Source organism: Desmodus rotundus, chromosome 5 (assembly GCF_022682495.2).
Source record: "Desmodus rotundus isolate HL8 chromosome 5, HLdesRot8A.1, whole genome shotgun sequence".
In the NCBI taxonomy this organism is placed as follows: Eukaryota; Metazoa; Chordata; class Mammalia; order Chiroptera; family Phyllostomidae; genus Desmodus; species Desmodus rotundus.
This window is the reverse complement of record NC_071391.1, coordinates 55,986,694-56,013,436: the sequence shown is the minus strand read 5'-3', so window position 1 is coordinate 56,013,436 and position 26,743 is coordinate 55,986,694. Positions and strand designations below refer to the sequence as shown.

The 26,743-nt window shown below is 37.5% G+C and overlaps 1 protein-coding gene across 18 annotated transcripts in view; it reads left to right on the top strand.

Moving 5' to 3' along the window:
- Nucleotides 1–26,743, top strand: part of DLG2 (discs large MAGUK scaffold protein 2) — a 1,324,826-nt gene that overhangs the window by 677,572 nt on the left and 620,511 nt on the right. For all 18 annotated transcript variants that reach the window (XM_053925682.1, XM_053925677.1, XM_053925676.1 and 15 more), the window contains one exon: nucleotides 17,222–17,272. In XM_053925682.1, coding sequence (XP_053781657.1) covers nucleotides 17,222–17,272 — 51 coding nt within the window. The remainder of the gene's footprint in view (nucleotides 1–17,221; nucleotides 17,273–26,743) is intronic.

The following is a 26,743-nucleotide window of genomic DNA, read 5'->3' as shown; positions in this document are numbered from 1 at the left end:
TTTTCATTGATTTAAAATGTAGTTTCTCTGTTGGTTTTAAAATGCCCAAATTCCATAACAGATTGGGTGAAATAGTCCTTGCTCAGGTTTGATTTGTAGCTCAAACAGGAGGAAGGCTTTTTTTCATTTCTAGTGATGATAAGGGATAAAATCTATACAAGTATATTGCTTCTGGTCCCTTATAAACCCCTCGATTTCAAAGAAAATTGACAAAACACCCTCAAGAGGCCTTTAAGGCCAAATGCATGCTGTGAAAACAGGAACTGCATTTATCTGACTTCTTTTGTAAGATATCTGGAAACGTATTATAAAATCTTGAATATAATGATACACCAGCTCTGTTTTTAGCAATTTTTAATGAGAAAGAATGCTGTTATTTTTTCACTTGATTTCAGATGGAAACTTCTGTACCTTAAGATTAATTTTATATATGTCATTTATGTATGTAAAGATTAACTTACAGATGAGAAGATTAATTTATACATATAAATTAATACAATTTATATGTTAATAAAATTAATATATAAAAGAGGATGACAAGGATTCCCTTTTCCCCACCTCCTCACCAACACTTGTTTTTGATTTACTGATGGCCATTCTGACAGGTATGAGGCGATATCTCATTGTGGTTTTAATTTGCATTTCCCTGATGAATAATGACATTGAGCATTTTTCATACGTCTGTTGGCCATCTTATGTCCTCTTTTGAGAAATGTGCACTCAGATCTTCTATCCATTTTTAATGGAATTGTTTTGGTGTTTTCATATGAGTTCCTTATATATATTTTGGATATTAACCCCTTACCAGATATATATGAACAATTAGTAAGAGAAATTAGGAAAATAATCCCACTTACAATTGCATGAAGAAAATGAAATACCTAGAAATAAATTTAACCAAGAAGAAAATTTTTTTTAAAACCTATCCTCAGGAAAGTATAAGACTTTGAAGAAACAAATTTAAAAAGATACAAATAAAAAGAAGCACATACCATTCTCATGGGTAGGAAGAATTAACATCATTAGGATGTCCACACTACCCCCAAAAATCTACAGATTCAATGCAATCCCTATCGAAATATCAGTGTGATTTTTCACAGAATTAGAACAAATAACCCAAAAATGTATATGGAACTACTAAATACCCCAAATAGACAAAGCAATCTGAAGAAAGGAGAACAAAGTTGGAGGTATTGCACCACCAGATATCAAACTATACCACAAGCTTTAGTAATCAAAAGGGCGTGGTAGTGGTTTAAATACACACATAGGTCAATGGAACAGAAAAGAGACCCCGGAAGTAAACTAATGCCTCTATGGTCAATGAATCCATGACAAAGCAGGCAAAAATATACAGTGTGGTAAAGGCAGTTGCTTCACAAATAGTGTTGCAAAAACTGGACAGACACATGTAAAAACTGAAACTAGACCATTTCTTATACCATATGCAAGAATAAACTCAAAATGAGTTAAAGACTTAAATATAAAACCCTAAACCATAAAAATCCTAAAAGAAAACATAGGCGGTAAATTCTGACATCACTCTTAGCAAAATTTTACCGATGTGTCTCCCTGGGAAAGGGAAACAAAAGAAAAAATAAGCGGGGTTACATCAAACTGAAAGGTTTTCACACAGCAAAGGAAAGCATCGACAAAATGAAAAGACAGGCTACCGATTGGGAGAAGATACTGGCAGATGATGTATTCGATAAAGAGTTAATATCCAAAATTTACAAAAACTTGTACAACTGAACACCAAGAAAACAATCCAATTTTAAAATGAGCGTAGGATATACATTTTTGTTTATTTGTTTATTTTTATTTGTAAGTGAACCTCGTTAGTGTTCTCAGAGCTTCCTGGATGCGGTTTGATGTCTGATATTAATTTGGGAAAATCTCAGTCATTCTGGCATTAAATATTGCTCCTATTCCTTTTTCTTTTTCTTTTCTTACTGGTATTCCCACTACATGGATGTTACATCATTTGTAGGTGTTCCACTGTTCTTTGATTGTTTTGTCTTTTTCTTTTTTCATTTCAGTTTTGAAAGTGTCTATTATCATATCATCAAACTCAGAGATCCTTCCCTTAGTCATACCCAGTCTACTAATGAACCCACCAAAGACATTATTTATTTCTCCTACAGTGGTTTTTAAGTCCATAACATTCCTTTGTGTGTCTTTCATAGAATTGTTACCACTGTACTTGGATTTGTAATATAGTAGCAAGGTTTCAAAGGAAGGGTGGTGTTCTATATTCCTATGGTTTGGTTTTAGTCTTTGGTGAACTTGTGTCTCTGGACTGTGAATGTCATTAGTAGTTCTCAGCGTTCTCCCCCCTCATGTGATGCAGAATAGCTAAAGGGTGCTGGAGTCGATGTTTCCCTCCCACGAATAGATTAAGCTCTGACAAAACCCCAGCAGGTTAGGTTCTGATAAAATAGTTTCTCCTGAGGGTAGGCCTTTTTAAAAAATAGCTATTTGTTTATTTACTTGCTTGTTTGTTTGTTTTTGTATTTATTTATTATTGATACTTTAAGAACAGAATCTTTGGCATGTTTCAGAATACCCACACCCTCAGCTGGAAGAGGAAGGATTTTTCTCCTGTCTTCCCTGAGAAATTGGTAGATTTACCGGAGGTAAAACTCACAAAAATGTTGGTGTGACCCCAAGACCATACTCCCTGGAGTTTTTAACTCTCAGACTTGCCCACACGGAGGCTGCACGACTCATCAGTTACGGTTCAGGTTTTCCTGCCACCACACTGGTTGCTGTTGAGATTTCTGCTCTGCTAACTTGTGAGCCATTCTGTCCACCCACCCATGTCTCTGGTTTGGAGAAATGTATGCTGGTTCACTCATTTATTCAATCTTCACAACCCGATGAGATTATTAACCCTATTTTACCAATGAGGAAACTAAGGCCAGTATTTCACAGCTAGTAACTCGCAAAGTCAGACTCAGGCGACCCGGCTCTGGAGTTTCTAACTCTTGAGCATTGTGCTATACTTCCTTCTTTTCTAAATTTGTATTGAATATATTGAGGTGATACTGGTCAATAAAATTATATAAGTTGTGTTATACTTCTTAATTTAAAACTCCTGACAATCTTATTGGAGTTTGTATAAATAGCATCTTATCTTACTGAGGAGGAACTAAAACTATGTAACTTCTCTGAAGTCACAAATCTAGAAGGTGGCCAATTTAGGATTAGCATCCACGTCCAGTCGACTCTAAAGCCTGAAGCTGGTAGCCAACACATTATATAATCAGGGCAAATATCTACATAGGTTTCTCTGTAAGCACAGAGAAACGGCATTAGCACAACCTGGCCCTTGCACTTGTGTGTGTACAAGTGTATGTGTGTATTGGCATGTGTGTAAGAGCCAGGGAAAGAAAGGCAGTGTTTATGGTGACATTAGGTAGCCTGAAGGAGAGAAGAATCAGGCTTTCCGAAATAGGAATTACAGAGGGAAAGTAAGCACAGCAAGTAAGGATACCCTAGGTGTGGTCATAAGGAAAAGACAGTACGGTGAAAGTACCATTTTAATTTTTTCCGTATCTTCTCCAAGTCCTACCAACTGCCTTTGATCCTTGGTGCTTTTTACCCAAGATTTTCTGTCCGATTAACTAATATTTGTTTACCATGTTTAAGATATTTATGGAATTTATTGAACTGAATTTAATATAATTGAATATTTATGCAGGTACCCTTTTGAGTTTTCTTGTTCCAAGGGGATTTTTAAAAGTAAACACAAAAACAAAAAGCAAAACCAGCAGTAGCAGTGACTTTTGGGTAACCTCGCACTGTTCGGAGCTCATCCTATCAGCTTCTCAGGTTGCACTGGGTCAAAACACTGAAAAGCCCCGAGGGCTGGGCAGACAATTGTCCAGAGGTAGAGAGATTTCCTGTCTCCAGTCCGCAGCCCAGAGCTCCCTGCAGTGACAGCTGTTTTCATGGCCACAAGTGCAATGTGTTAGCCCCTTCTACACTCCAGGATCCAGTCTGAAAAGCCCTGATACAGATGTAGAAATCTGAGCTTTTAAATTTTTTCTTTGGAAATATATTGTTTATATATTTCTCACTGTCGGCTTCTATTTGATCTAAGTTCATGGAAAATAGAGTAACTCCAGTCCTCTGTAGGAATACTGAGCACAGCTTAACATATATATCTATGCTAATTTTTATAAAATTTCCTACAAACAAAAGCCACCTAACGTGGCTTTTCCCACCTAACGTGCCCCAGCACCGACATACCCATGCACACACACGCGCACACACACACACACGCGCAGACACTCTGCTTTCTTTTTTGAAAGATGAATAGGAAAAATTTAAATATGCTAATGGGAGACCTAGAAAAAACTTTAAAATAATCATAGTTAATATTTTTGAGGATTCACTAGGTGCTAACCACTAAATCTTTGTAAAATTATATCACTCAATCCTTATACAACCCAATGAGATAAGTATAATTACTATCCACCCACATAAAATGGTTATGAGGAGCAAGTGTAATCATGTATGAGAAAATAATATGTAAATTTTTAATACTGTTGTTAGCATAATCTGAAAAAATTTACATATAAACAACTTGAAACTTTACAATCTCAAGATTGTATCAGCTGGTGAGGTGGGGGTTAGGGAGGAAAAAACAACATTAATGATCAGCTCCCTGCCATGGCCCTAAGGAACTTTGAGAAAAGGTGAAATAAAATAAAGCATCAGAATGCTTTCCTTAGCATCTGATCCAGAAAGATAGATCTGACCTTTTTTGTAACAAGCAGCCCAAAACACTTTTCTGGAATCACATAGAACTTAAAAACTTCTTCGTGTGATGTTGATAAAAGAGCAGATAAATTAGCAGGGTGATGGGGCTCTGTCACTCTCTTCCAAGGTTGTCAAGATAGTGACATACTTTTGAAATCAGACGCAAAGAGATCTTAGGAGTTAGCAAAGAAGGTGGGGATAGTCACTCAATAAATATTTGTTGATTGATGGATTGATCTTGAAGGTTGCTCAAACGGTGGCCTATATTTAGATGAAAAGGGAGTCAGCTCTTTGTTAGTAAAGTTCAAAGTGAAATTAAGGCAGTTCACTCCTTTGGAAACTAACAATGGCAAGTAGAACTTTTGAGTACAAAGGGATTGTAAAGATTTATAGCAAATAAGAATGCGTTAACATAAGGTTCAATGGATTTATTTCTCCAATAACGATTTTCAAAATGGATACTGTGGGCATTTATTATTATATTATTAAGATAGATGCCATAAGAGGAGAAAAATTAAAAGACACTGCCTCACCTAAGCAGGAGGACAGCATCTGAGGAAAGACAGGGTGCAGGTGAAGGAGCAGCACCCGAGAAAGGCCACTTCACAGTAGGAGAGTGTCTGTGCCATGTGTGACCAGGAAGGAATATCGGAGCTTTAACATTAGACTTTCCTTAATTAAAACACTACGTACTCCCATTTCTTCCACCCACCTTACTGGTGCTCATTCTTTAATCCTGTTCAACAAATTTGTGTTGACACATACTTCCCATCACTAAGTGATGAGAAGGATGAACAACATAGTCCAATTTCATGTTGGTTATGGCTATATAGCCTTGGGTAATTTGTTTAACTTAGAAACTTGTCTCCCTCAGTAGTGAAATTAGTGTTAAAATGTCTAGCTCTCAGGATTAGTGTAATTATTAGATCTATTTATGATAGCACCTGGCATGTAGTAGATTCTTAACAAAAAAGCAGCATCAGCAGTGGTAATAGCAGCAATCATTGTTATTAGCTTTGGGGGGAGAATTATAGACAATGGAGGGATTGTCTATAATTCAAGGGATTTTCAAGGGATTGACAAGAAGAAGTTTTTGACTTTATGAAAGAGACAGCCTTTGGCTGCCAGGAATAGAAGCTTCCTACTTTCCCCAAATAGAACCTACTTCCATGAGGGTGGGTCTTCATTTTGTTTACTCCTGCATTTTAGGACCTAACATAGTACCTGGGACATTCTAGCCACTCCAAAATATTTTTTTTCTAAATTAATGAGGATTTTAATAAGCATAGATTAAATAAAGACATTTAGGGTAGAAGGTATGACATTAATAAAGATACCAAAGAGCCCTGGCTGGTGTGGCTCAGTGGACTGATTACCAGCCAGCTAACCAAAGGGTCACCAGTATGATTCCCAGTTGGGGCACATGCCTGGGTTGCAGGCCAGGTTCCTCAGTGTAGGGCGTGTTGGAGGCAACCATACATTGATGTTTCTTCCCCTCTCTTTCTTCCTCTCTTACCCTCCATCTAAAAATAAATAAATGAAGTCTTTTTAAAAAAGGTACCAAATAAAGGAAATTCTTTGTAGAAGTTTAGCACAATTACTTGGCAAGAAAATGCCTTAGAAGATAAAAAATAGGTCCTGTAGCTAGAAAGGAGAGCTGGTGAATAATTTGGAATGTTCTTTACGGATAAAGAAAAATTAAAGCTACTTGAGCAGCAAAATTGTATGATGAAAACATTGCTTTTTAGAAAGATAAATCTCAAAAAATATGAAGAATAGACTGATACTGAAAAATGATTGAGGCAGGAATATTTTAAATAAATTATATCAATGGTCTTAAGGAAGTAATAATAAAGACTTGAAATAGGATGTTGGGTGTTGATAACAAATGTAAAGAATGTAAATGAAAAATAGGATTTCCTTCATAGATACATAGAGTGGACTAGAGGAAATGATGGTTTTAATTAGACAAGATGATTAGTTCTGTTTCAGACTTATTGAAGCAGGGGAGATACTTGGGCATTCACTTAGAAAATACAAGTTGGATGAAATGAAAATTGAGGTAAAGATTGCATAACAATAGGGACATACCTTGCCCCTGCATATTGGTGAATATTCATATGTGGCAAGAGAAAAACAATGGCCATAGATTCTGTGGACAAAGTAGTAGGTAGGAGACGAGCGAAGATATCAACCATGATACAGAGGAAAAGGAAGTTTCAAGTGGTAGTCACTCCAGAGTGTCCAATGCTGCATGAAAACCAGGAAGAATCAAAGAGAAGATCATTGTATTCAAATGTAGAAAAGTTTTTGTTGATCTTAAGAGCTTTTTTATGGTGGTGGAGTACAAGCAAGACTGCAGGGGTTTGAGGAGAGACATTGAGGGTGAAGAAATGGATAAAATTGATATTCTGCCTAAAACAATAGTTTTATTATGCCCAAATGGAAGAGATAATATTCTTGGCTCTCTGCATATGTCATCATATTTGTAAAGTTTCATCTTATAGTAAAGCACTGGTTTAGTTTTTTGTTTTTGTTGTTTCTCACCTTTTAGCCATGTGATTTGAGTTCTTGATTCTCCTGGCCACTTTGTTTGCATTTGCCCCAGTGGTTTGCACGTGGGGGTGAAGAGGTGAGAGAAGGGCTTGATGGGACAAAAACCTGGTATATTATGCTGCCTTTACAACCATTAATTGATTGTGTTCTTAACACCATTTTCTTCTTTCAAAGAGCATGTTTAAACTTATGGAATATTAAAAAGCCCAAAGAACAAAGCATCCTGCCTCAGGCTGGAGCCAAGCGAAAGCAATTAAACTACCTGTTATTACACCATCCAGCATATGGCACAAAGCAAGGGAGCAAAGCTGGAAAGAAATGAGCCATTTCCAAATCAGAGGCAAACCCAGTTCTGAATTTAAGTGACATATTTTTTTTTCATTACGAAGCCTTTAATCAAGATAACTTTGCATATATAAAATGACTTTATTTTTATACATGTAAGAACTCTAAGCTATTTTCCTTGATTTCTCTTGACAGAAAATAAAATCATAATTTCACAGGTAAAACTCTACTTAATTAAAAAATGCTTTATGATTAAATGAAAAAAGCACACATAGTAATTATCATCTATGATCACTTTTCTAGACCTAAAGTTCCATGAGTTATAAAGTCTTAATGCCAAAGGCAGAAAAAATAACAAAACCAAAAAATTGTTTATAAATAGAACATGATAGAATAGTGATTTTTTTCTATTTGGTTGGAATTATGATTTAGCAATTCACTGAGCTCAGAAGTTTGTTTAATTAAGATTAGAAGTTGTAACTTCAAATCAGGGTTTATGTATATGACACGTTTAGGAATAATAGGAATAGTGCTCTCACAAAAATTAGAATCTTAACTGAGACATCAATAATTATTTTCATAATCAGTGTTTATTAAGAGTAAGACATACTGTGATTAGCTCCTTGTAAAACTGCATATTTTAAACCAGTCTCATTATAACGGAATAATATCATAAAATAACCAGATGCATACCTTACATTAAAATAGGTGCCTTACAAAGCTTAAACAGAAAATCTTTTGCTTACTTCTAAGTGTTTAAATGAACAATATTGACACTTAGACAAATGTGTATAATATATAAGAAAAATGAATTCTCGCAGCTTGTAACAGAACTGGTATTGGAATTTAGGCCCTTTGGATTCCAGAAACTAAGCTTTTCATTTCTGTATGATAATTGCTCTTACTATGAAAGGAGGGCACAGTGTTAGGCAGCGGCGATCATCTAGGAGAAGGGGCGTTAGTCAGTGACAGAAAGTGATGTGCAGCTGAGTTGCGTGCTGCAAGCCTCCAGCCCTTGTCTACTGATGTCCTCGTCCTGATTAGAGCTGCCGTGCTGGTGGGTTGACTTTAATTTTCTCAGTGCTTGATGGTTTTTCATCTGCTCAGCAGAGACCTTTAAAGTTAAATGTGATGAAAAGATGGAGGTGATGAACATCGGCCTTTTCCAGTTCCTTCTTTTGCATTATAGTAGAGCAAACTTCCTTACCTTTTCATTTTCTTTTTTTTCCCCAACTGACTATACTTACCTTATTTGGGATTATTCAACTATGCCTTTAATTTTTTTAACTTTTTTTAATTGATGTTCAAATACAGTTGTCCCCATTTTCCCACCACCACTTCCCCCTGCCCTACCCGTGCCCACTTCCCACCCTCAATCCCACCCCCACTTGGCTCTGTCGATGGGTCCCTCATTCATGTTCATTAAAAGAGAAAAGAGATACCTATTATTCCCCCAGAAGCCTTGAGAGTTTTGAGGAGTAGATGTGGAGATGGCACTGCTGGTGATGTCCTTGACTGGAGCCAAGGACGGTGGGTGATACTGCCCTTTAGTTTCCTCCTGTTGGGGGTGACCTTACAGGTTAAGGAGAAGGGGCATGGCAGACATTCATGGACTGTAGAGAGCTACCAGTTGGTAGGATTATAGGTTGCTGATTGAGATCTTTGGAATAAAGGGCAATAGAAAAATCCATAATAAAATTTGAGCAGGTGCACCTTGATTAAAATGACAAAGTAAACATGATTGAAACAATAGATGGGAAGAAAACTCCTGATTCTAGAAGGTCAGAGCTGGGAGGGACCTCAGAAATCATCTGTCTGCATAAAAAATTGAAGTCCCATGCTCTGTCCAAGGTTACCAGCATGTTGAACCACAGAAGTAAGACTGTGATACAGATCTTCTGACTCTACATCCAGTGGTCTCTCCAGCAGAGCACTCTGAAGAAGTAGTTGACACTGCTCCCTATGTCTTGGGTAGGCCTGTCTCTTTTCAACTCATTCTGATGAGCACCTGCCCGTGAAAACATTGAGTTTATGCCCCCTGCTCTGTGAAGCCTTTCCTGACCCTCTACGTGAAACCACCTGTTCCCTCCTCTGTGTCACCTCTGCAGCTACTATAGTCTACAGGCATCTAGCACAGCACCCATATCTCGCTGTCGCTTATTTCCATTCATGTGTCTCCCTCTGCTAGGCTGAGTCTTTGAGGGCAAGAGCTACATCTCTTCATCTTTGTATTTCTTGGACTTATCATTCTATCTACACAACGTAGGTACTCAATAAGTGTTAGATTAATGCTTTCAATCATTATTTAAATTAGAAATTTCCAGTGCATGGATGTAAAAAAATTTCTGGGGTGGAGGGATAAATTCAAGCCTTATTTCATAGGAAAACCCAGCAGTGGTTAAGGGCTGACTAACTTGAAGATGGAAAATAGTTTAATGACAATTCAATTTGTGGAGTTTTCAGGTGACTTGTTTCTAATAATTCTTCTGGAGACCTACTATGAAAGAGCATGGTGCCAGAAGCTACAGTGGAGCAAAAATGAGTGTCACATGATTTGTCCTCATGAGATGGTGATGTAAGAATGCAACGAGAGCAGCTTTAGGGACATGAGTGTCAATAGCAGAGCAACATAATGGACAAGACTGAGCAAGAGAATGATTAAAAGAAAATGTACGAGTAAGTGGACAGGAGATTGGGAGACAGTCCAGTTGAGGTAATATACTGAGTGAGGGCCACGCTAACCTGATTCTGGAGAAAAAGCTAAAATGATACCTATCCATAAGTCAGTACATTTTGGATGGATTCAGGAAAGAAGTGTTGGGGCTAAACAAAGATTTTTAGTAGACTTTACAGAAGAAAGTTTGTTTGCTTAAGTGGTATTTTACATTGTTGAGAAAATTAGCAAGCATTCAATATTTGATCAAATAAATCTTGTGGCACTGGTAGATTGGTAATCCAGAACTAATTAGAATTTCTCTCAGTGTTGAAGATATACTATATGCCAGGCAGTTAATAATATGTAATCTCATTTATTCTTCCCCACATTCTCTTTATCAGTTAAGATGTATGCTAAATATTTCACATAATTTATCTAATTTAATCCTCATAATGACCATATGGGGGAAGTACTTGTTGGTAGCATTCTACACATGAGAATTAAGGAGGGCTTTCAGAGACTAAGAAAATTGACTGCCTTCACACATCTCATAAACATTGGGACTAAGATTCAAATCTGTGTCTTCATCTTTTTACCCTATGTTCTTACCAGTGAGCATAAGAGAGTACACAGAGGAGACTTAAGTATAAGGACCCTAAAGTATCATGACATGTTTGTTGTAAACAGGTCCTCCAACAGAAGAGAAAACTAAATACTGACGAGATACGAAGTAAGAGGAATGCAAACATGCATGCGTGTGTTTGTGTGTGTAGAGTTGCTGGTCCATTTGATGGTGGCTGTGGCTCTGTGCTGTAAGGGCTCCTTGAGAAGAGCTGATCTGATCTCAGAGGTGAAGGTATCTGAGCTGGAAGTGCTGGGAGACCTAGAGCCTGTGGTAACTGCATCCCCAACTAGCAAGCAGGGTCTTCTTTGAGGGCATCAGGTTTTACCAATTCAACAAACCTTGTTTATTGACTCATTGATTTTTCTATTTTCTCATTCACGTAGTCTCTGTGCCTCTGAGTGCCACACACTGTGTTAATTGCCACTGCCATAGATGAAGCAGAGTGACGTGGGCCCTGTCTTGTTCTGGGAGTGTCAAGAGACCATGGAAACCAGCTCCCCTAGTCTCAATCATCATCACACTCCTCCCAAAGTCCAACAGCATCTTTATAGTTTACTAAAACTGTGACCTTCAGAGTATGTCCAGTATTTTTGCCATAAGCATCTTTGCCATAGGCATTTTTACTGAAAGCATTTTTGCCACTTAACTAATTGGCTATAAGGCAATTTTGATGAAAAAAAAAAGGATAAAATCACAACAAATAAAAGAGGGACATCAAGAAGGACAAAATGAAACATGAAAAAAAATGAATAACAAAATTAGGGAGAATATTTAAAATGTGTGTAGATTCATGGCAAAACCACTCAAATAACTAATTTTATTTTGTATATTATACCTAAACACTTTTCTCGTTTTGTGGAAAATGTGGATTCAACCAAATCTGCACCCTCAAAGAAGGTGTTAGGCCTCTCTTTCTTCTCCCAAGCTGGTGTGTTTCAAAGTAAGAAACCAATTCTTGGGACAAATCATCATCATTTGGAAGAAATGCTGACTATTTCAAGACCACCACGACCTACCTTCCTGTCACTGGACAGACCACTGGAAGAGCGAGCTGAGATTTACATACATAAACATGGGCGTAGCTGCAAGGACTCCTTCAATGGAATGAAACCAAACTGACAACTAGCTTTGATACATCAAATCTACCAAATATGGTTCACTAATTCCTAAATGGAAAAATGAAACCAACCCAACAAAAAATACCCCAAATTCTCATCCAGTTATTTTATCTTTTTTAATGGCAACACTGCCTTATGGCCAATTAATTATGCCATGAAAATGTTTGCAGCAAAGATGTCTGTGGCAAAGATGCTACAGCCTAAGTACGCACAACAGATTCAGAGACAAGTGGAGTTTACTATATCAAAATTACTTATAATAAAGGACAAAATTAGTACATTATTTATATCATGTACTATGCTACTAAAGAATCAAATCTATATACAGAAGATCCTCAAATAAGGTTGTATCATTCAACATTGTTTTCTTATGACATTGATGAGATGGAATTAAATCTTGTTTATGCCAGTTAGCCTATGGTAGAATTGATTTTGTTGTATATCATTTTGCTTAAAGTCACAGAATTTCTCAAAGACCTTAAGTGGGGACGTACTTATACAACAAATAGTAAATAGATCTGTATAGAGCTGGCATGTGGTAACAGTGGGGCTCTAGTCCACCTCTCTGTTTTGTATACTGGATATCACACTTCTATGAGGCCTTAATATATTTATACTCAGTGCACTTTGAGAATTGTATGTTTCTTAAGAATGGGGGTCATATCTTAAAATCTTAATTTTCTCAATGTGTATTGAGATACACGATGTGTATGCTCAATAATTGTTCATTGAGTGGAATTGTATTTAGTCTTAAGAAGCTTCAATATTCCTGTTTTAGCACTTCTTCTAATATGTGTGATGTGGGAATGTATAAAATTCATTCATCTCAGATTTTAATATGCTGTTAGGTTTAATAAAATTACAAATGTGGCAAAGAATAAAAACAATTTAGAGAAATTATTACTTAAGATTTCAGTTAAAGAGCACTAAAATATAGAATAATTTGCATGTGTTATTCATGAAAAACCTCTTTTCAGGAGATAAAAATACATCTCAAAATGAAATTATATTATCATTCAGGCAGGAGGCAACTATAGCACTAAAGAAAATGAAAGAACAGTGAAATTAACTAACAGCTGTCAGAGGGGGGAAAAAACATGTAAAGCATTCAGAGTTAAGGAAATTAAAACTTTAAATACCAAGCTTGAATTTGAGTGGGTCACTCTCTTGTCTTCACTTCCCTGTGATGCCAGGAAGGCTACATGCCCAGAACAGTACAGGACAATGTGTGGCATTAATTTGAATTTTCTGGCCACCATAGAAACCTACCAGCTGTCACCACAGAACCATTAGGTTCAGAAAAAGCATGTATTTGAAGAAAAACAGATTTTTCAAAACTGGGAAATTCCATCCACTTTATTGGCCCTCCATGTCTATAGAACTGCCAGGCCTGTCCCTCTTCTAGTGACAAGGTGGAGAGGAAACTATAAGTGACGGCTGGAGACAGAGCTGGAATAACAGAAACCCTCCCCACACAGCTGGCCGGGCCCCAGCTCTCAGGAGCAGAGAACGTTCCTGGGGCACTTACATAGCAGGAGACGTATTACCGGTCAGGAAGAGCAAAAAAATTGTTTGGTAAAACTCTTTTTTAGGAAAAGAGCTTTGTGAATTGAAAAACATAAGTTGATAAACTGATGGAGGGGTAGAGTGAGACCACCAAGCAAGTTCACATAATAAATTATCTGTGAAACCCCCAGAAAGTGATGGAGGTATTCTTTTTTGTTTCATTGAGAATACACAAAATTATGGCAAGGAAGGAATTACTGTTCATACTTCTTGGTTCTTTACCACTTAATAAGCAGCTATTCCTCTAAATAAGTGTGGGAAAATATTTAAAGAATATTGCATCAGTGTAACCATTTGAAAAGTTACTAAATTTTTATGAATGACTTAAATGGAAATATTCTTAGTTCTTCTTTCTATCATATCCTGTCCTCCAAGGCCTTTGCCAAGGAAAGTTGCAGGATTTCTTGTCTTAGGGGTCCTTAGGCAGAATGTCCATCATGTGCTCCTAGTGATGAGAGAGACCTCTTAAGTGTCTCTTCTAAACTCCCACAATGGCTCTTGTGATACCATGATTTAAATTTCTCAGTTGAAGGTTGAAATATTGCTTCGTATATGCTAAAAACCTTTCACATGTTTTAATTTTACTAAATTATGTTGTGGGCATGGGGCACTTTCTTTTAAAAGCAAGGTTACATCCAAACCCAGATGGCACTGTCCCTTCATGTGAAGACATCCTGGATACTATTGTATTAGGCTAATGACGTTACCTTCTGGGGTTGAAAACTGGAAAACCCATGAAGTAAATATAAGCCTGCAATAGTTCATTGAGTTGACCAGGGAACTGTCAAATACTAATCAGGGTGTGTATCTATGCTGGTTCCAGGGTCTAAAAGCCAGCATGTATTATCATGGTGGCACATGTGAGGCAGAGATTTTTGTAGACCCCGACTGGGCAACACATGCCCCTAAATTTTATTTGTCTTTTAAGTACTACCTACCAGAATTTCTTTCACTCTGAGCCTTTCGATTTTATTATCCAAAGCTTGTTTTCTTCTCTTTGAAGTGTTTGGTTTTTTTTTTAATCTTCTCCATTTGCTGCACTTCAGTAATGTGAAGGTCGTCACTCTAGGGAAGCAGTGAAGTAAAGAAAAGCTTCGCGGAGCCCTGCTGAGAGAATTAAAACATATCACATTAATTCGGCCTTCTCTTTCTGCCCTTCCTCTATTAATTCAACAAAGTTATAAAAACAGAAAGAATTAATATGAAAACACACACATACAGGCAATTTGAATTTTGTCTTGTATTTTTACACGTGAAGAACAAAAACTCCATAAAGCTGCTAATGTTTTCTAACCTCATCAAATCCTCTTCTCTGAGTCATTAAGTTGCTGAAGCCCAGAAAATCAAATTTGGTTTAGGGCTGTTTGATAATGTAGTAACACAATAAAATGTGATTCACCAATTAGCTCATGTAATTAGAAAATCAAAAACGCACTCTAAGTGGCTGCTGGACACACATAAATGAAGTCTGTTCTTTGTATTTGCTGATTATAGTTATAATTACACCTTCCATTGTTACTACATCCCCACTCCCTATGGAAGAGAAGTACTTAGTTCATTCAGTTTTTTTTTTTTTTCCTTCATCAATTCTTTCTTGCCAGGCTGTCTATGAGGCTATTTATTCCTTGCCTCCATAGAACTCTCAATCTGCAAAACCTATGCTTAAATTCCTCTGAAGAGGGGAAATTCAACTAAAGTTATAACCCTACAAAAACGATGGTTTCGTAGTTAAAAATTAGTCTCTCTTGCTGATTCCTAAGTGCCACTGATGTTGCTGAGACACATATAACAAAAAAGAAATTAGCAATTTGAGATTGGTTTTTTTTGCTCAGAACTTTTGCCTGGCTCAAAAGGACTGAGTGATAGATAAGAATGGGAATTGAATATTTCTTGGATTATTTTAAAGCAGTTCTTTATATATTCTGTATGCACATCTGTTGAAATCTAAGGCACATGTTATATGTTGCCTGGCTATATTTAAAATGTATTTCTTTCTGTAAGTTCAAATCAATTCAAGGGCTGGTTGGATGGTTAAAACAGTGTCTCACACCATGTCCTACTTTGCACTTTTACTATTGCAACTGAAGTACGTGGGCATGATTACATGGCCGAGGGCTTCCTAATAAATAAAACAAGGGGATAATAGGGAATAATACCTGAGTTTGAGCCATAAAGAAAAGGCATTTCTTATTTGACATGGTCATTCTTAATGATGTTTTACATTAAAAAAATGATATGTGGTATGCTGCCCTTAAAACTCTTTTTTTAAGGTCATATTTTAGTGTTCATTCATAAAAGCTTTAAAATATTTTAGGAAAATTTTCCCTTCTAACTGTAACATTGCTGCTAAATGGTTTATTCTTTGTAAAATCACAGTACATATTTTGTATTGTTCTCTCTCTGCCAAATATAAAATTGCCTTTTTAAAATATATTTTATTGATTATGCTATTACAATTGTCCCATTTTTCTCTCCCCTTTATTCCCCCACCTTTATTTCATGTCCGTGGGTGATACGTATAAGATCTTTGGCTTCTCCATTCCCTTTACTATTCTTAACCTCCTCCTGTCTATTTTGTACCTACCCATTGTGCTTCTTATTCCCTGTACCTTTTCTCCCATTCTCCCCCTCCAACTCCACACTGATAACCCTTCATGTGATCTCCATTTCTGTGATTCTGTTCCTGTTCTAGTTGTTTGCTTGGTTTGTTTTTGTTTTTGTTATTTTGGGTTCAGTTGTTGATAGTTGTGAGTTGGTTGTGATTTTACTGTTTATATTTCTGATCTTCTTTTTCTCAGTTAAGTCCCTTTAACATTTCATATAATAAGGGCTTGGTGATGATGAACTCCTTTAACTTGACCTTATCTGGGAAGCACTTTCTCTGCCTTCCCATTCTAAATGATAGCTTTGCTGGATAGAGTAATCTTGGATATAAGTCCTTACCTTTAATGAGTTTGAATACTTTTTTCCAGCCCCTTGTTGCCTTTAAAGTTTCTTTTGAGAAATCTGCTGGTGGTCTTAGAGAACGCCTTTGTAGGTAACTCTCTCCTTTTCTCTTGCTGCTTTTAAGATTCTCTCCTTATCTTTAATCTTGGGTAATGGAATTATGATGTGCCTTGGTGTGTGCTTCCTTGGGTTCAACTTCTTTGGGACTCTCTGAGCTTCCTGGACTTCCTGGAAGTCAATTTCCTTTGCCACATTGGGGAAGTTCTCCTTCATTATTTTTTCAAATAAATTTTCAATTTCTTGCTCTTCCTCTTCTCCTTCTGGCACCCCTATGATTTGGTTGTTGGAACATTTAAAGTTGTCCTGAAGGTTCCTAAGCCTCTCCTCATTTTTCTGAATTCTTGTTTCTTCACTCTTTTCTGGTCGAATGTTTATTTCTTCCTTCTTGTCCCCAAATATAAAATTCTAAGGGATGCAATAAGCTTTGTTGTTGTTGTTGTTGTTGTTCTTTGGTAGAGTCTTACTCATATATTTTAGAATATCTTGGATTAGGTTGTATTTGGATAAATACAATCACAAAAATCAAGAAAGATTTGCTTATTTATAGCTAGAATAAAACTTATCCCCCAGATGTTATTTAAAATGAAACTCTCTTCACTGAAATATGTCTTTAATCATTCTCTTTCTTTTTTCTATTTACAGGTCAATGGGACAGAAATTGAATATGAGTTTGAAGAAATTACTTTGGAGAGGGTAAGCAACATCCAGTAATCCAAAGCCCTAATCTTGCTTTCCACATTTTATATCCTAAAGTGTTGTTTTGTGAAATTGCGCAATTGTTTATTATACCCTGGAAGTTTCCAACAGGACTCACAATGGGAATATTAACACAATTCTTGCAGTGGAAGGCATGGAGACAAACTGAGAAAATAACCAGAACATTCAGTATATGGATTGCATTGCCAGGATTTGGACAAATGAATAGGAAAGACAAATGTTCAGTCAGCTAATGCAGTATTTTTTCCTATTGTTTTCATTATTAATATTTTACTGTACATTTTAGAATACATTACAAAATATTTTCATTTATGTGATATTAATACTATCTGTATAACTGATATTACCACACATTTTTAAGTTTTAAAAAAAGCGATGGATTTTAAATGCATCCCTATAGAGAAAAACACAGCAGCCCTGCAGGTCTCTGAAAATATGCTGCTAGGGCCTTGCCAAGGCTTTGAAAAATTAGGGAAGTTCTGTGCAACACAACCCTAGTACGTAGAGATATTTCACAAAAGCAGTGAGAGAAACGCCAAAGATTACCTACAAAAAATTTTTTAAAAAGACCAAATTCATTAACACAATGTTCATCCATTTTTTTACCCAAAAATTGTATTTATTGAAACATACAAATACACAAAGAATATTCATATTGGTATTGTTTATAATACTGAAGAATTAAAAAGACAAGTGTTTAATAATACATTATTATATCTTCATATAGTAGAAAGTCATATTAAATTATATTGTAATAATATTTCTAAATATTTAATTATAAACATATAGATGTGAGTAGGCTATGTTATTAAATTAAAAATCAAGTTTTAAAATGATATTTAGACTTCCGGCTAAGATGGAGGCATAGGTAGACACACTGTGCCTCCTCGCACAACCAAAAGAAGGGCAACAGCAATTTAAAAACAAAAAACAACCAAAACTGTCAGAAAATCAAACTGTATGAAAGTCTGACAACCAAGGAGTTAAAGAAGACACATTTATCCAGACCGGTAGGAGGGGCGGTGATGCCCAGCCGGGCAGAGAGGACTTATAGCAGGGCAGTGACTGGTGGACCCAACAAGGTGGCGGATTATGGAGCGGGGTGGGCAAAGTAGCAGCTGGCTGGCAAGGCAGCTGCTGGCGGAACCTTCAAGGCAGTGGCTGGCAGACCCAGTGGTCCCACATTTGAATTCAGATAAACCAGGAGGAACAAAGGGGAGTGAAATGGACTACACAACTCCAGGGAGCTCCAGCACAGAAAAATAAGCCTCAAACCACCCATTGAAAACCCCTTGAGGGTTGAGGCAGCAGTGGGAGAAATTCCCAGGCTCACAGGAGAGTTCATTGGAGAGACTCACAGGGTCCCAGAATGTACACAAACCCACACACTGGGGAATGAGCACCAGAAGGCACCCCTTTGCTTGTGGGATAGCAGGGGAAGTGACTGAAAGACGGCAGAGAACAGAGCAAGAGCCATTGTTCCCTCTCAGACCCCTCCCCCTCATACAGCATCACAACTCAGCAGCATAGGTTGCCCCCCAGAGTGAACACCTAAGGCTCCGCCCCTTTATGTAACAGGTGCACCAAGACAAAAAAAAAAAAAGAAGAAGAAGAAGAAGGCCCAAATGAAAGAGCAGATCAAAGCTCCAGAAAAAATAAAACTAAGTGATGAAGAGATAGTCAACCTATCAGATGCACAGTTCAAAACACTGATAATCAGGATGCTCACAGAATTGGTTGAATTTGGTCACAAATTAGATGAAAATATGAAGGCTATGCTAAGTGAAATAAAGGAAAATATAAAGGGAACCAATGGTCATGGGAAGGAAACTAGGACTCAGATCACAATATGGACCAGAAGGAGGAAAGAAACATCCAACTAGAAAAGAATGAAGAAACAAGAATTCAAAAAAATGTCGAGAGGCTTAGGAACCTCCAGGACATCTTTAAATGTTCCAACATCTGAAATATAGGGGTACCGGAAGGAGAAGAGGAAGAACAAAAAATTGAAATCTTACTTGAAAAAATAATGAAGGAGAACTTCCCCAATGTGGCAAAGGAAATTGACTTCCAGGAAGTCCAGGAAGCTCAGAGAGTCCCAAAGAAGTTAAACCCAAGGAAGCACACACACCAAGGGACATCATAATTCCATTACCCAAGATCAAAGATAAGGAAAGAATCTTATAAGCAGCAAGAGAAAAGGAGAGAGTTACCTACAAAGGAGTTCCCATAAGACTGTCAGCCGATTTCTCAAAAGAGATCTTACAGGCAACAAGGGGCTGGAAAGTATTCCAAGTCATGAAAGGCAGGGACCTACATCCAAGATTACTCTATCCAGCAAAGCTTTCATTTAGAATGGAAGGGCAGATAAAGTGCTTCTCAGATAAGGTCAAGTTAAAGGAGTTCATCATCACCAAGCCCTTATTATATGAAATGTTAAAGGGACTTATCTAAGAAAAAGAAGATAAAAAATATGAACAGTAAAATGACAGAAAACTCACAGTTATTAACAACCACACCTGAAACAAAAACAAAAGCAAACTAAGCAAACTAGAACAGGAACAGAATCACAGAAATGGAGATCACATAGAGGGTTATCAGTGGGGAGTGGGAGGGGGAGAGAAGGGGAAAAGGTACAGAGAATAAGTAGCATAAATGATAGGTAGAAAATAGACAGGGGGAGGGTAATAATAGTATAGGAAATGTAGAAGCCAAAGAACTTATATGTATGACCCATGGACATGAACTAAAAGGGGGGAATGTGGGTGGGAGGGGGTGTGCAGGGCAGAAGGGAGTAAAGGGGAGAAAATGGGACAACTGTAATAGCAAAATCAATAAAATATATTTAAAAAAAGATTTTTAAGATGGCAGCATGGAAGCTAGCAGCTGTTAATAAAGAGAATCTACAATAAAAAATAAAATAAAATGATATTTAAAGTATATTCCAATAAGCACAAACAAAGGTATACAAGCAAAACATACATTTATAAATATATACATAAAGCCTAGAAATGTATACACCAAAATGTTAATAGTGGTTAACTCTTATGGAGGATTTTGGGGTGATGTTTCTGTTTCACCTTTTTACTTATATTTATTTCCTGAACTCTCCATGACAAACATATATTACATTTATAATAAGAACTAAAAATGAAAGTGTATTTCTTAAGCTATTATTTGAGTATGAATTTGCCCTCTAGACCTACACTTAAATTTATTTTTTCTTTTGATTCTTCACTTTCCCGAGTCATGGAATTTATTATTCTCAGCCTAATTTTTATTAAGTGTGAGTGGTTTTAAAAGGAAATTTACATTGAAAGTTAAGTGTCTGACAGATGGGCACTTTAAAACTGCCATTATGAACTCTGATAAAACTTTCATGGCATGCTAAATGGAGAAAAGTGAAGCTTGTGGAAAATTAGCCCAAATGAGAAGAAAGAACACATTTTTCCTTCTAAATTACTAATCTTCTCTCCAGAACTGACTATATAATTTGTGGGGCAGAGTACAAAATGAAAATGTGGTACTGTGGTTTAAAATACAGTAAGAATTAAAAGATGGCAACAGCAGAGCCTTAAACCAAGCATGGGCCCTTCTACACACAGGCCCTGTGTGCACAGAGCTCCTGTCACGAGACCAACCCTTCTCTCTCTTCAGACTCCACACATAGGAACGTTTTGAATACACCACCATTTAGTTACCCTGGTTGTAATAAGTCAAAAAATATTAAGAAGCTAATGTTGGTGTGAACTTACAACATGTAGTTGGAGTCTGAACAACTGTGTATTCTAGTCTGGGTGCTGACACTTAATTGCTTCATGATCCAGCCTGACATCTCTCTCACCTCCCTCATTCCTACACTGGGGTTTCCCGTTATACTCTAAACCTTCTCATTGCTATTCATTGCAGCTCTTTCCCCAAACTTTCATGTTAAACATCATCTTCTCTGAACAATACCTCCTCTTTGTATTTACCATTTATTCTATTACCCCCACTCAAAATTCTCCAACCTTATTGGGACATTGAATCATTGATTCCACTATTTCCCTTCCATTTTCACCCTTCATTCTGCCCTCCCTTCCCCCTAACTGCCTATATTCCAGTTCTCCTTCCCATGCACTCAACATTTTTCCTCCTCTCCCTCTCTTTTTTTCTTTAGCATTCATCAGCAAAACCTCATCTCTGGTTAAGCTACTGTGACTAAACCAATGCCTTTCTACTTACTCCAGGACAGCACTTGGGTAACTGAACCTGGCAGAAGCACTCACTCATGTCACCTTAAAATTATTACTATTGATTTTAAAAGGACCCTCAAAACACCCTAGCAATTTCTTTATTTCTTTAGAAAATTTCTACATTTTCTTTAGAAAAATTACTTTATTATTCTCTGGGAAAACAATTTCACATCTTATTTGTGCTCCTCAGGTCACAAACATGTCTTTCCTCATCCTCGGGCTCAGCTGTGGACATCTCTTCCTATGTCCTAGAGGAAATCCAAACATTCGAATGAAAACCGCCTTACTTTCAATGTCTCTAGTTATATTTTGCTTGTTTGTTTTGTTGATTAGGTTCCATTTATAGGTGAGACCATATGGTATTTGTCTTTTGCCATCTGGCTTATTTCATTTAGCATAATGCTCTTCGGTTCCATCCATGCTGTCGCAAAGGATAGGAGCTCCTTCTTTCTTTCTGCTGTGTAGTATTCCATCATGTAGATGCACCATAGTTTTTTGATCCATTCATTTACTGATGGGCACTTAGGAGACAACTGTACTTGAACAATAAAAAAAATGTTAATTTAAAAAAGATTTACAGCAAAGGATGAAATAAGAATTAAGAAAATTCTGTGCTTTTATATGGCAAAGAATAAAGAAACCAACTGTTCATTAAAAAAAAGAAAAGAAAAGAAAATCACCTTTCTTTCCTATAACCAGGTCTGCTAATGGGTTCTCCCTGTTATAACGAAAGACTTCCCTCCTAGTTTCCAAGGTCAGCTCTTCACTCCTGACCTGGAGTCTGTAACTTCTCATCCATTTAAGCATTTTGCCTCTGCAGTTTTCTCCTCTTTCTTCTGCAATATCGGTTTCTCTCTCACTGCTTCCTGGATAAAATTTAATACAGACGTGATGCAATATCTCTCATCTTTAAATAATGCAGTCTTTTGCCCCAGAGTTCCCCTCCTATTACTGCCATCCTATTTTGCTTTACCAAATAACTAGGAAAATTGTCTATTTTTGTTAACTCTATTACTTCATTTATAAAGTTAACCTATTTCATCATGCACCCCCATAATAGTCCTAAAACCACCCCTATGAAAGTCACAAAGGGTTCCATCCTGCTAAGTACAAGTATCACTTCTCAGTTCCAACTGATTTCTCAGCAGCATTTGATGCAGCAATCACCGCCTCCTTCCTCAAAGGTGTTCATTTCTTGGCTTCAAGAGCAAAACACTCTGCTGTTAATTCACCACCTCATCTGCTCTTTTTCAGTCTCCTTGCTGGCTTCAACTCTAAATGTTGGAGACCTCCAGAAATCCAGTGCACAGACCTCAACCTGTCTTCATTCCCTAGGTGGTCTCATCCAGACCCATGGCTTTACAGAGCAGCTATTGACTGGTGACTCCCAAATCTGAAGTCATGTTCTCCCCTACACTCCCAATGCAGACAGCTAGCTGTCCGGTTGGCATCGCTGATGTGTTCCCCAAAGAATTTATTCTTTTCCTGCCCTCCCTACACTCATGGCCAAAGCTGCTCCTAGCCTAATATTTTTTATCTTAACTAATTGGTTCTATCAGTGTTCTCATTATTCAGGCCAAAAAAAATCATCTAAGCATCTTGCTTAATTGTGCATTTTCCCTCGGCAACCAGAGCAAGCCCTGCTGGTACTTCCATAAAAATATATTTCAAAATCAATTATGTCTTGCCACCTGTTCTGTTGAATCCTGGTCGAAACCACTATCATCCCATGCCTGGACCACTGTAATAGCTTCCAGTTTTGCCCACTTTTCTCCTCGAAGTAGCCAGAATAATCTTTTAAAAAATATAAACCAGAGCACACAACTTTTATCATTAAACCCTCAAAGAGGTGATAATTACATGCATCCTCATCATTGACAAGGACTTATACAACGTGACCCCTGCTTCTCTCTCCAACATTACACCCTTACCACCAACTCCTGGAGTATATTTCACTCTAGCTGCACTGAATTTCTCATCACTTCTCAAAAAAGGCCAGCTTTCCCCACCTCTAAGCCTTTCTATAGGTTATTCCACCTGCCTGGAAAAATCTCTCCACAGATCTTTTCATGATTTGGTCTGTTCAGTATTTAAATACCTGTTCACGTGTCTCCTTTTCAGAAAAATTCCCCCTTTGCACCCCATTTAAATTAACACTAACATCTCTACAATGTTTTTTTCCTTTCCATCATTTTATCTTTTAATTGCATTTATCAATGTCTGAAATGTATATTAATTATCTATGTATTGTTTACAGTGTTAACATCTATCCCCACATAAATATATGCTATATTTAAATATATAGTCACGTCTACATTCAGCCTACCTCCAACAGTGTCTGGAGGAATGTGATACACACTCGGTGAATATTTGGCTCACAGATGGAGTAAGCCTGTGTCCCACCCCTGTGAGTACAGTGAAGTAGAGGCACATGGCCTCCTCTGGAACTCTGACTCTATCACGTACTGGCTGAGTTACTTCCAGCTGAATACTTCTTCCTGTGCCTCAGTTTCCACATCTTTAAACAAGGCTAAAAACTTTGTAATGACCTCCTACGGCCTTTGAGATGATTATATGAGTTTCTATGAACATTTAGAACCGCATACCTAGCTGTTATTAACATTTTCTGTGTGTTACATGGTAATTCTCACAGTGTTATTTGTCAGAATTGAGGAAGCTTATTAAAAACAGAGCTTCCCAGTCTCGGTGAGCAATTTACATGAACCCAGCCGTGACTTCTTGTACAACAGGTGTTCTTTGTTTTTGCAGTTCCTTTTTTAGGTGTCAGATATCCAATGATGAAGAAGTTACGGTCATTGCTATATGCGCTTATAGTTTATGCTTTTTCTGCATTTAATCTCTTTTAGTAATAAGCTCATTACATTTTGTAACATTTCCATGAGGTGGGTGTTGCTAACTCCCTTTTCCATATTAGGACCCTGAGGCTCAGGAATTAAATCACTTGGCAATAGTGATAATGTTCATAAGAGGTGGAGCCAGAATCCAGCCCCATGCCCAACAGACACTGGAGTCTAAGCTCATTGCCACTGAGTTAGCCTGCCCTCAGAATTAAGCTCAAGTGTCATATCCTCCAAGAAACTTTTCCTGACTTCACCTCTTGGGCAAGGTGCCCTTTCATAAATTAACACAAGTAAAAAACTTCTTGCATTAAATGATGAGTAAAATCTCTCTTTTCCACTGACCTATGAATTCACTGATGGAAGTTATTTTGCATAGTGTTCTTTATATTACCATGACGACGGGAGGAGAACAGGGAAAGCCGCTGGGCAATTTGAGGACAAGCTGATAACGCCTCCTCTGTGTCAGAATCGTTCAGTGCGTCGGCTGCTTGCTACATGTGCTGAATCCCACAGATGTCTTATGGACCTTTATTTGTTGGGCACTTCCTGAACAAAAGCACCGGTCACAGCCCTGTTTCATAGCGTTTGACAGTCTGGGAGAGAACACAGAGAAGGAAATGGGCAGAAACCATGAGGAGAAACAGAGTGCTGAAGACACCTGGCGCAGAATGGGGCACTTCCCTGGGGCATTATGAGAGGAAGCTCGCTAAGGGAAAGGGAGTGAAGGAGAGTGGCCTCAGACAGGGAACAGCAGGTGCAAATGTTCGAGGGCCCATAGAAAAGTAACATGCTCAAGGAACTAGGAGCAGTTCAGCGTGACTGCGCTTCAAGTTATGAGGAGGACACAGACAGAGAAACCAGGCCAGAGAGATGGAGAGGCTGAGCGCACAGATGCCTTGGATACCAAACAGGAGGGTTTCAGTTTTATTGTGAAGGCAATGGGGAGCCTTTGAAGAAGTTTAAGCAGGAAAGTGACATAATCATAACTATGTTTCAAAAAGATCACTTCGTGATATTGGGTATATGTGTCATAGAATTCAGGAGATGATACAAGTGTGTATTTCAAGTCATATAATTAATAGCTACATTCTGCCAATGCTGATGTAGGAGACGGTGATCCAAAATATGTTAGAAATGTTAGAAGAACAGATTGTGATATTTTGTAGGATGGGAAAATGCCAGAGAGAGCAGGAAAGTCAAAGAGGCCTAGGCTATAATCCAACAAATTCCTTCAATTAACATAATCTGGGCCTCTCAGAGATGGACAACTGTGATATTTCAAGTCTCTTTGACACTGCGGGCGCTTACAACAGTAACAAAGGTAGCTGAGTATAAAGTCCATGCCTCTAAGTGATTTAACCTCATATTCATGTATGAAGTTAATGGCTTATGTACCTCCAATAAGATTTATATCAAGAGAAACTAGTTGACCCAGCATGGCTAATGGATTTATTATGCCTCATAACCCTGCCCAACACGCATGCCTGCAATTTAGCAGAGACCTTAAAGTGACTGTCTGACTGTCTGCCGCCTCCTCCCATGCTTGTCCTCAGCTGCCAAAAAAGAAAGAACATTTGGGTGCTGTCTTGACAGCTGCAAAATGTATGGCCATGTGATACTATTTGAATGTTCTGGCTGACAAGTCAAAGATGTTCTTTTACAATTAAAAAGAATCAAAGATCTGAGCCATCTTCCTAACTATAGATCATTGACTTATGTTACTTATTCTTTAACCCATGCTAAAACAAACAGATTTATATAGTAAAGTGACTGATTTACTGCACCCGCACATTCCTAGAGATCAACCAAGTTTTGGGTGTAAGGTGGGTCACATGGGAATTTTGAAGACAGTGTTTGTGAACCACCGGATCAGTGACTCCATGGAGCTGTCTCCTGGCACACTCTCCGTATCCATCCAGATAGCAAGTCAGTTAGAGCTCCATTGGCTGTCTAATCCCTTAGCCCTATCTGTTTCTCTCACATTACTGACTTTTCATAAAGACGAGAATTTCTAAATTCAAATGGAATTAAGGAACCCTTAATTACTTCAAATAATGTAGAGGCTTTGGGCTTCTACATTTGTTTTTTTCTGAGTCTCTTTAGGCATTTTCTATTAATAATAACAGGAATGAAACACCAGAGGCCCAATGATATTTGATTAGGTGTCAGTTTTATATAGTCAACTGTAGCACAATCTCACCCTAGTTTAGTTAAATAATTTTTAACTATTAGATAAGTTTCTTATATGAATTCCAAACTTTATGCATATCCAATTATTAGTGCCCATGTATATGTATATAAGCACAGATACCATCCAAACATAAGTGTGTATTTAGAAATAAACAAAAATA